The 12,077-nt window shown below is 39.3% G+C and overlaps 1 protein-coding gene across 1 annotated transcript; it reads left to right on the top strand.

The window, feature by feature from the left end:
• Nucleotides 1–6,600: 6,600 nt before the first annotated feature.
• Nucleotides 6,601–11,215, top strand: susd3 (sushi domain containing 3; the record flags this gene model as incomplete). Its single annotated transcript, XM_016539084.1, has 5 exons — nt 6,601–6,631; nt 6,743–6,931; nt 7,674–7,821; nt 8,910–9,095; nt 9,976–11,215. Coding segments are annotated over 5 exons (801 nt in total), but the record flags the coding sequence as incomplete, so codon positions are not given.
• Nucleotides 11,216–12,077: the final 862 nt, after the last annotated feature.

Below are 12,077 nucleotides of genomic sequence, written 5' to 3' on the forward strand. Positions count from 1 at the left end.
CCCTACTCCTAGAGGTCTCCAGAGCGCCCACCCCCCCTCCCCATTGGATGTTTTGGTGGCGTGAGGACATGCCTTCTGGGAGGGGGGAGTAATGTCATACTCGGGGCCAGGTTTTGTGTGTGTCTTTGCTCCCTATGTGCTCCGTCATCCAGTTTCTCTGTCTCGTGTTTTGAGTTCATTGTTCCCAGGTGTTTCCAATGTTAATTGTCATTAGTTCCAGGTGTCCCTTGTCTTCCCCTCATCAGTTCCTGTGTATTTAAAGTGTGTTCTAGTTCTTGTCCTTTGTCAGTCGTTAAACGTCATCCTGTCATCCTGATGTGTCGAGTCCTGTGATCCCAAGCCTTTGTTCAATAAACCCTTTTGAGTTACTTTACTCCGTGTCTCCTCGCTCCTTCGTTCCCGTGTTCCTCGTGTGTGTGAACCGTGACAATACGCTGTAGAATCTACATTTGTTATTGTATTTCTGATGCTATTTTATCAGAAGAAATTCATAAAGTCATTACTACTAAACTGTGAGAGAATATTTAGTTTGGATGAAGTCTGATTATTTGTTAATCTAGCCACTGTGCTAAATAAAATTTGTTTGGAATGTTTTGGTTATTTTCTATGAGTTTGTGGATATGCTCGGCCCTGGCAGCTTTTAGAGCCTGTCTATAGCTGGACATACTGTTTTTCCACGCAATTCTAAAAACTTCCAAGTTAGTTTTTCTCCATTTGCGCTCAAGACTACGAGTTTCTTTCTTGAGAGAATGGGTATTACTGTTGTACCATGGCGCAGTACGTTTTTCTCTAACCTTTTTTAATTTGGACAACAGCTTCAAATGTGTTAGAGAAGATAGTGCCCATATTGCTAGTCATTTCATCTAGTTCATGTGTATTTATGGGTACACAGACCAGTTGAGATAAATCAGGCAGGTTATTTGTGAATCTGTCTTTAGGGGTTGGAACAATAGTTCTACCCGGACGATATCGCGGAGCCATATAGTTAATATCAGTAATACGCAGCATGCACGATACAAGGAAATGGTCAGTAACATCATCACTTTGAGGTACGATATCTATATCAGTAAGATCGATTCCATGCGATATAATTAAATCTAGCGCATGATTAAAACAATGAGTGGGTCCGGTGACGTTTTGCTTGACCCCAAAAGAGTTTATTAAGTCTATAAACACAAGTCCTAACACATCATTTGTATTATCAACGTGAATGTTAAAATCTCCGACAATTAGCGCTTTATCAACAGTAACCAATAGGTCTGAGAGAAAATCTGCAAATTCTTTTAAGAAATCTGTATACGGCCCTGGTGGTCTATACACAGTAGCCAGAGCAAGAGATACGATAGATTTCTTTTGCATATCTGACAGTGTAACATTAAGCAGAAGTATTTCGAATGAGTTAAACCTGTATCCTGTCTTCTGAGTAACATTGAGAATATCACTATATATTGTTGCAACACCGCCGCCACGACCAGTCTGACGGGGCTCATGCTTATAACAGTAGCTTGGTGGAGTAGACTCATTTAGACCAATATAATCATTTGGTTTGAGCCAGGTTTCAGTCAAGCAGAGTACATCAATGTGCTCTGGGCGATGTGCTGCGAACCGTCTCGATTAGGCTCCTGAAGTCCTGCTTCAGAATCTCCGTCTGCCACAGCTTGATGTCGTTCAGCCCCGTGTGAAGCACGACAGCTCCGATGCTCTCGTCTCCCTTCAGGATTGTGGGTATCTGCTCAGAAACATTGAGAACACGAGCACCAGGAAAACAGTGAGTGTGCACCTTACCTTTAGCTAAGGTAGCACAGATGTGCTGAACGATGGAGTCCACCATAGACTTACCTCGGACTTGTGAGCGTCAGCCCGGGTGTTTCCAGCGTGGCTCTCTGCTCCCTCAGCTGGGCCTGCTTCACCAGTAGGTCATGGATCTGCTTCTCCACGGCCTCCAGCTCCAACTGCACCGAGTGCAGCTCGAACGTGTCCTCACCTGCACTCAAAGGTAGACACACATCCGCCATTAGAGCAAGTAAACGGTGAGTAAAACAATGGTAATGTGTGTGAATAGGGTGTAAGCAATGTGATATTAGCGGCAACCGCGCTGGCAATGCTAACGAGCTATAAGCTAGAAGTCGATTAGGGAAATCAAAATCATGTCATAAAATATCAAAACTAGTGATAATAAGGCGCTCTTATTGTTTTTGTTGTAGAATACGATCGGGGTATGTTCACACATTATAGAAACGAAAATGATGGTGTATAAAATTGATTTTAAGATTTAAAAAAATAGGTGATAAAGAACCTGACGGAGCTCCAAACTCAAACCATGTGGCAGCAACAAACAGGAAGTGACGCATGCACTTGTTCAAGCTCTCAGCTTGTCACGGCTCTGCAGGCACCTGCAGTACTTCCTGCAGTAGTTCCTCTTTCTGAGCCTCTCCATCTGGCTTCAGGATGCTTTTAAACTCTCACGAACATTTACTTCAAAACCTTGCTCAACTTTCACTTCATTTTTCTAATTACTGAAACTCATTTTTTGCAAGACAACACCTAACTTCCTCTATAAGTCATCAGCATTAAGATAAGGCCTTGAGACTAATCTGCAATAATTCTTCTTTTGTTTTACAGTCATCAGAAACCGAGGCATGCTGTGCATTAACCAGATAACATGTCAATGGGCTATCTACAATTTATGTATTTTATAGACAATTGCAATTTCAAAACATCCTCAGAATGCATAGGCTAAATGAACACCAGTCCCAAGTGTGTTTAATTCAATATACACAGGCTATCTATTCCATTTTAACATATCACAGTCTGATAACTGATAACTAAGCAAAATCTCTTAACTTTAGGCCAGTGCTTGAGCTGATCTAACTATTTTTAGGAGCTCTAATCTTTGGAGCGAGTTGATTAAAAAAAATCACATTATGTCAGAATGTATATAATGAGGTATAAATGTAATAAAAAAGATTTGGAATTTTTATATTGGCCATTAAGACTACTGTCCTGTTATCTTTTTCTTATTATTAATCTAGGCTTGTTGAGTCCTTCAGCGGTCATCTGGACCTGTAGCCACCATATACAGCGACTTGATGAGTAACAGAACACGCAGGTTAAGCCACTAAGACAGAGCGACAGCTTGGAGACAGCGTGTCCTCATCATAAATCCTAAACACTCGCTCCAGACTGATCATACTGCCTGTCTGTCGCTCTCTCTGCGCATGCGCGGGTCCACAGGTTCGGCGAGACGAGGAGAGGCAGAAAGAGAAGTGAAGCGAAAGCGCTTGTGCCACAGTTTGAATGGCTTTCATCAGTGCATCTGAATCAGTGATGGGGGACTGGAGCAGCGTTCACAACCAGACAGGTAAATTCATCAGTACACTGTTTACTTAAACATATGACTTTCTGAAATGTGTTGGTTTCTATAAGATTAAAGCTTTGAGTTGCTTTATAGCACAAGATTGCTCGGTGACACACAGATGCGTAAGATGTGTAGGCTACGTTATGTTACATGTAAGTAGGCTACTATGGAAATCATAGTAAATTATGACTATTACATAATTACAAACTCTAATTTATAGGCCTAGTAAGTAAATTTAAAGTAAGTTGTAAATTGATTTTAGTAAGTACTCATTTGTTTAATTACACTGAAACAGGGATACCTTAAAATAAAGCGATTGTTCTCTTAACATTCATACCAGTTTTAATTTACAACATTGCCGATTGAGTTTGAATTCGTAATTAACAGTTAACATTACTGTTTGTACGTGGATCCCATGTAGCTGTTGTCGGACAAATATATTCTATATGTGCAATAGTCTATTCTTGATCACTGTGTGTAGGGGGAGAAAACTTTTCTTTAAATGCGGTTTTAATGAATTGCTTGTGTGTGTGTGTGTGTGTGTGTGTGTGTGAGAAGAGAGAGAGAGAGAGAGAGTGTGTGTGTGTGAGAGAAGAGAGAGAGAGAGAGAGAGAGAGAGTGTGTGTGTGTGTTATAGTGTGTGTGTGTGTGTGTGTGTGTGTGTGTGAGAAGAGAGAGAGAGAGAGAGAGAAGAGAGGGTTTGGGGTTTTCATTTGTATTAAGAGTAGACAGGATGATATGAGAGCAGGAAACACGTCTGTGCAAATAACAGCGGTTCTCTGGTCGGAAACACGCGATGTCTTCCTCTTTCTTTCTTCATCTTGTGTTTTCTGTTATGTCGACGTGAGGTTTACCCATGTAGCCTTAAAAAAACGGTACGCTGTTATTTTGTCAGTGGAACACGAATGTAAACATTTTCATGCTGTTCTTATCTACATTAAAGTATCATAAAAGTATGAAGCTATAGGCCTACTTATTCAAAGTGTGAGGAACAGACCAAACTTTAAATCATGTACTCTAAAAATCAGCTACATTTTTGTGTTTCAGGCATTGCTGATAAACACACTGGCCCTCTCAGTCCCTCCTAAAGGTCATCAATATTGCATGCTCTGCACATTTTCAGTTGTTAAAATTTGTTAGTCTACATAACATTAACCTCCTCTCTACTCGGTGGCAAACTCAGGCATATGTGACACGAGGCAGCAAAACTCAACACAGAAAATATTCTGACAAACAGATGCTATTTTAATTTGTGTATTTAAAACAGTTGTCCGTCAAGCTTGAGTAAGTTAAAGGCAAGAAATATTCTGCAAAGCAGCATGCTTGAATGCTCAGTTAGGGGGTCGAACCCTACCTGTGTCTATATAATTATCTTTATCTTTATAGTCTATTGAATTATCTTTATGCCTATTTCAAAATAGTCTGTGTAATGAACCTATGCTAAGCAATATTCACTGGAGCAAAAGCTGTGACAACATAAGTGCGACAAAACACACAATTTGAAGCAGCCCTGGTCTCCACTATGTATACATTTTAACCTGAAGTTTTGTGTCATTAAAACAGGTTTGTTATTTGTTAGCCACTCATTTACAGTACAGCTCACACCTGCTTTACAGTTTCACTTCTCACTAGCAGAACAGTAGCAGTGCAAAGCAACACAGCCGTAGGGTGCAGAGCAATCTGAGAATCTGCACACATAAATGAACCTATGGCATTCTGGATACTTTTACTTTGGTTTAGCTTTTGGTTATCTGTATCTTTTTACTTTCTGCTTTTCTAATCTCTTGATCTTGAAGATCAATTAAAGGAAGAGTTCACCCAAAAAATTTGCTGAAAATAGATGTCGGTCATCCAAGATCAGGATGAGTTTGTTTCTTCATCAGATCTGGAGAAATGTAGCATTGCATCAGTGTCTCAGCAATGGATGCTCTGCAGTGAATGGGTGCCGTCAGAATGAGAGTCCAAACAGCTGATAAAAACATCACAATAATCCACAAGTAATCCACAGCACTCCAGTCCATCAGTTAACATCTGGAGAAGACAAAAGCTGAAACTAATCCAGCATTAAGACCTTTTTAACTAAAATACAAGTCTATAATCCCTAATAGTAAAAATAATAAAACTAGCCTAATGAAATCTATTAACTATGCACATCATAAACCTGTCTTTTTAGGCCTACCAGATATGTGTTTCATGTCATAAAATATTTTAATATGACTGAATTTATATTTAACGTGATTACATTTTAATAAAAACATTGTAAGTATTTCATATTTTTTTATTTCCACGGTTACTCAGCTAGCGAATAAATTATACTGAAAGCGAACAAAGAACATTTACATTATCGTATTATCTTTGACTTCAGTCTAGTGTGAGTTTAAGCACGCTCAAAAAACTCCTGTTGTTATCAATGAAGCTGTCTACACTGTCAAATGAATCTCTTATACTTTCATCTGTATTTTGTTGTTTATGATGAGAGAATTCGCGAGAGAGCAGAATTCAGTCAGTGAGCGTGCGCTCTGATCAGAACTCCGGCGTTTCAGTGATGACTCATCTGAACGCACGCCTCTGATTGGCCGCTGCATTCATAAACTCAGAACTGTGTGTGATTGGTTTTAATGCGCAACGCTGTAAAAACGAGTAAAAAAGAAATATGATGCGATATGAGCAGATCTAAATGTAATGCCACAATCAACACTTTTCATTTTCACTTTACTCGTGACAGCCGTAATAGATTTAGTTTAATTGTGCAGGGGCATTTTTGCCTCAAGCCCCAGTTAATTTCAGACCCGTGGATATGCTTCAGTGAGAGAGCGGTCCAAACGCGTTCGGCCAGTTCACCGAAAAGTGAAAAAAACAAAAGATTGGCATGGCTGGTTCATTCCACAGAAAAACGAGACACATGTAATATCTGCTGAAATATTCCAAAGGGGAAAATGTTTCTTTTGTCTTCTCCAGATGTTAACTGATGGACTGGAGTGGTGTGGGTTACTTGTGGATTATTGTGATGTTTTAATCAGCTGTTTGGACTCTCATTCTGACGGCACCCATTCACTGGGGTGAGTCACATGGCCTCAGGGTGAGCAAACGTTCATTTTTGGGTGAACTATTTCTTTAAATTCAGTCTTAGCATGGCAGCATTGTAAGGTGGGTGTTATTGGCTCGCACAGGTCAGTGCGCTCCGCTGCTGTCTCCTGCGGTCGGGACTCTGAAGCTGGTGTCCGGTGATATCAGCTGTTTGGACTCTCATTCTGACGGCACCCATTCACTGGGGTGAGTCACATGGCCTGAGGGTGAGCAAACGTTCATTTTTGGGTGAACTATTTCTTTAAATTCAGTCTTAGCATGGCAGCATTGTAAGGTGGGTGTTATTGGCTCGCACAGGTCAGTGCGCTCCGCTGCTGTCTCCTGCGGTCGGGACTCTGAAGCTGGTGTCCGGTGATGGGACGAGCATGGGCAGCGTGATGAGCCTCCAGTGCCCCTCCAGACACCGCGCGGTCAGCGGCAGTCAGATGTCCTGTGTGTGGAGCAGCAATAAGACATACTGGAGCGGCGGGACACCAGAGTGTAAACGTAAGACACACACACATATATGATAAATGTGAACACACTTACATTTGTCAACCCTTCAAAACAGTATCTTGCCATTCTCAGTAGTGACGGGCCAATTTACATATTAAGCCATTTTTACATTAGTGACGTTATAGACATTTCTTAAAGAATCATAATGTCATTCATGCAGATTGTCACTGGAGCGGTGGGACACCAGAGTGTAAACGTAAGACACACACACATATATGATAAATGTGAACACACTTACATTTGTCAACCCTTCAAAACAGTATCTTGCCATTCTCAGTAGTGACGGGCCAATTTACATATTAAGCCATTTTTACATTAGTGACGTTATAGACATTTCTTAAAGAATCATAATGTCATTCATGCAGATTGTTGGACAAAATTATTGCCACAATTTGAGTTTTAAATGAAAAAAAAAGGGTTATGGAACTCCAGAATATGAAACCATTCTAATTTTATAATAATACAAAGGATATAATAATAGATTTGCATTAAGACTTGAAAAAGGCTTGTCACAGTTTACTAGGCGATATAAGTTCAGCTGTAACCTCATAAATACAGCATATTAGGATTCAGAACTGCTCAGAGTGTCTCTTTAAAGTTCCCAGAGTCATGGAAAACCTTGTTAACATTTGAAAGAATCTCATATGTTCACCAAGACATATGATCAAATATACAGGAAAATATCTGCTACTGTCATCCTCTCACTGTGTGTTTGGTTTCTGTATTTTTGCAGCTTTATCTCGGTTCGAGGATGACGGCTTTCGTTTAGCTCTTCTTGTGTCCTTCATCAGCTCAGCCATCATCCTCCTCATGAGCATCTTCTTCATCACTTCCTGTCTGGTGAGACACGTGAAACGAGAGGAGAGGAGAAAGATGGAGAGGTGAGAGACAGATTGAAAATACACAGAGCTCTCAAAACCTGGTTCATTTATCACCTGCAACTTCAAAATAATTCCGTCACCATTTACTTCGAAAGCATCGACAGTCATGTCTTCAGTCCCTTGTGAAATACGTGCACTTAATTGTAATGAAAGTGCATTTGCAGTGTACTTCAAATCTGAACAGTATATTTAAAAAAAACTGTACTTGCAGATAATTATATTCTAATATTAATGAAATAAAAGGCCACTCAAGTGAATTAAAGAGAGAGACTTTCATGACTGTTTCTTAAAACACTTAAGTAGACTTGTAAAAAGTGCACCTTGTAATAATGTCAAATTAAGTTTTACTTTAAGTACATTTTACATCATAATGTTTTAATAATCTTTTGTAGCGTTTTAAAGAAGTACACTTATTGTGATGCGTTAACTAACATACTAAAGCACACGGAAACTACTTGATTATAATTTTAACTGCAGTGTGTTATTTGATATTATATTTAAAGTTAATATATTTTAAATGTACTATATTGCAATTTCATCATTACAAATGTCTAATTACAAATATATCTAAATACGTGACATACACGTTTCAAGAGAAATGTCTTTAAAGGATATTTTAGTTTATTATAAATTCTTGTCAGTACACTCAGCAGTAACTTTAACCATATTTCATAATCAACAGAAGTAATTATGGGTCAAAAACTAATTGCATTTAATATGAATTTAATCTATAATATGTTTTCACTTAATTGCAAATAATGTTTATACTTTATTTTACGGTGTCTTTGCTACACTGTAATTATCCAATTAAGTGCTGACTAGTAGTAATTAACCATGATATGCATGTACTATAGGGTTAGGGTTTAGTTTAGTTGCTTGTAATTATCCAGGTACCACATGCTCTCTCCAAAACACTGCGCCCAGATGTTGTTGAAGTGGACATGATTCAGAATGTGATTTGAGAAGAATTACTCAGAAGTGCTCACATCAGTCAGCTTATGAGGAGAGAAAGACAGATGTGAAGGAAGTCAGTTAAAGCCACCATTGATGCGGATGACTGTAATGAGTGTGTCTTATGTGATGTGTAGGGCAAGAAAAACTGGAGCGTCAGAGTTTTGGCAACAAATGGATGTTGAGGGTGTGGAGCTGCAGAGAGAGGTGTTACACAACCAGAAAACCACAAACAACAACAACAACAACAACAACACCAGAGGAGAGAGACAGCACACAGACAAACACATCTACAGCCCTGGTGACCTCCACACTCCCTGCAGGTACTGTCCAAACACGCTTCAAAATAGATGAAATACACACACATTCACAGAAACACTCAATATGCTCCCATCAATAGTTCACCTAAAAATGAAAATGTGCTCACTCTTTTAGGCCATCCGAGATTAGGATGAGTTTGTTTCTTCATCAGGTTTGTAGAAATGTAGCATTGCATCAGTGTCTCAGCAATGGATGCTCTGCAGTGAATGGGTGCCGTCAGAATGAGAGTCCAAACAGCTGATAAAAACATCACAATAATCCACAAGTAATCCACAGCACTCCAGTCCATCAGTTAACATCTGGAGAAGACAAAAGCTGAAACACATCCAGCATTAAGACGTGTTGCTTCTGGTCATTTAAAGTCCATAATCCATAATAACGCTTCCTCCAGTGAAAAACATTAATTGAAGAGTGGATAACTTGTGGATTATTGTGATGTTTTTATCAGCTGTTTGGACTCTCATTCTGACGGCACCCATTCACTGCAGAGCATCCATTGCTGAGACACTGATGCAATGCTACATTTCTCCAGATCTGATGAAGAAACAAACTCATCCTGATCTTAGATGAACTGAGAGTGAGTGAATTTTTAATTTCAAATTTGAAAACATTTCAAATTTTTATTTTTTGCTTGAACTATTCCTTTAAAATACAGCTTTTGTATCAAATCCTTGACCCAAGACACAACAGTCCGAAACTTTTTAAATGTTTTTGCAACACTTTGTCAAGCCAACATCAAAAGTTTGTCTTGCCAAACTTTCCTTTTGTACTTTCCATGCATTTATCCATACATCACATTTATGTTGGTGAATTAAAAAAAACAACACACTGACATGCACTGAGGTGGAGTTACTTCATTATGATTATATGTGTTTTTCACAGGTGTCTTCAGGAAGGGAGGCCCTGTCCTCTGAACATCCATCCATCCCAGTTCTCTCTGATATTCAATCCACTCTCTGACTACCTCATAAACACACACATCGGCTCCGCAGACACACGCTGTGCGTTCCCTTTCCCTCGCTACGCTGCAGAGGACAGACATTTCTGCAGGCCGCTTCGAGACCCTCTCTGGAATGGACAGCACCTGTTTAGCCCACATCAACCCCCTGCCCAGATGATGTCTATATGAGGAAGTGAGCGAAGTGCTGAAGACTGTGGAGGATTGTGTGTAATAATGATTCAATCTGGGACTAGTCACACAAGAGACAAGACCCTCAACTGAGAACTGGAACTTTTTTCATGTGTGGTTTTGTTATGTTATGTAGATAACTGCGTGTGATTCGAACTGTATTTTTATATTTTATTGCACTTAACATGCTATTGCACTTGATACTGGCCACAACATTAGTATATAGTTTTGCAGTACAGTACGCAACGGGTAACAATGAATGTTTTAAATAGTAAATTATTATGACATGACGCCATGACCTGCAACATTACTGGATGTTTAAATATGCCTCATTCCCTTGACATTAAGAGTGTAGACTTTGCAGGGCTCAAGTGAGTTGAAAATGATCCAAAGGGACTCCAGACAGATTGATGTACAACACCGTGTCTTGAAAGGCCGTCCAACATGGACGTTAATGCTTGACATACTGTCACTTGTCACTGCCCATAAGTCACACTGAAATATGAAACAGTGACACGATTCTTTTCACTTGTCTGTTAATATAAAAACAGGTTATTTAAATTATTCCAAACAATCAACCAACACGGAATTCTCTCATTTACTATATAAAGACATGCTTTCTGGATGCACACTTGAAATAATCATTATATCCTTATGGAGATAAAGTCTCAGCTGGGTAGATTTCATTGTTGTTGTTGTACTCAAACTAAAAACCAAAGCAAGCTTCAAAATGTGGAAATTCCTGCTCGTTATTCCTCAAGCATATGTTTTGGCTGTACAAATATGACAGTAACATGTTATGTTCATATCAATGAACCATGATACCTAAAACAATATTACATGTCCAAATGGTAGTACCATGGTACTTTTTGTTCTTTTGCAAGTGTCTGTGCCTCTGGATATAATGTGCGAATAAAAAACACGAATATAATGCAAAAGTTGCACACGGAATTCCTTTCAAATGTAGCGCAGATATTATAATACTGTGTACTTTTGATCTTGCATTTTAGGAATTAAGGAAACCATGAGCAAATGGCACTTGTTGCACACATTCATCGGCCTGCAGCACCACCCTGTGGTTGTGTAGTAGAGGAGAGTTGAGCCACTTTTTACTTACAGTGTGTTTAAGGTGAGCGAATGAGAGCAATGGGTCCGACTTAAATATGTACATACATGTCAGGATTTGGTGCATCCTTGGGAATAATCACTTTGGAATAAACTGTAAAATAAACTGCTTTCAAAATATGGCTTTCCAAAAAAAAAAGTGGTCTCTTGGCTCAACTTGCCCCCAGTGAGGGGTAACTTGAGCCACATGGACTTAAATTGTCTCACTGATTATGTTGAAGTAAAACTGAACATTTTCACTTCACGCTGTATCAAAGGAAGGGAAATTCAATAAAAATGACTTCTTAAAATCTGTGTGAGCCTTGTGACGGACTGGCCGTCCATGCAGGGAGTTTCCCCGCCTGTGGCTCAAGACGCTGGGTTCCAGCTCCCCGCGACCCGAATAAAGACAAAGAGGTCTGGATAATAGAATGGATGGATGGATGACTTCTGAAAAGTTTTATTTAAGGGTTAGGAAGCTAATGATTTAGGCATAGTTCATCCAAAAATGGTCATTCTGTCATCATTTATTCACAGTGTTGTTCATGACTTTCATTCTGTCGGTACAATGAAATCTCTTTGGCCTGATCACAGAAAAGTGTCAGGTTTACAGAAACACATTTAGCAGACTTGTCTACTGGAGTCAAGTCACCTTTATTTATATAGCGTTTTATACAATACTGATTGTGTCAAAGCAGCTTTACAGTGTAAAACAGGAAAATAGTTTGTCAATAATGCAAGAAGACAATAA

Source organism: Sinocyclocheilus rhinocerous, unplaced genomic scaffold (assembly GCF_001515625.1).
Source record: "Sinocyclocheilus rhinocerous isolate Xijiao unplaced genomic scaffold, SAMN03320098_v1.1 scaffold2412, whole genome shotgun sequence".
NCBI lineage: Eukaryota > Metazoa > Chordata > Actinopteri > Cypriniformes > Cyprinidae > Sinocyclocheilus > Sinocyclocheilus rhinocerous.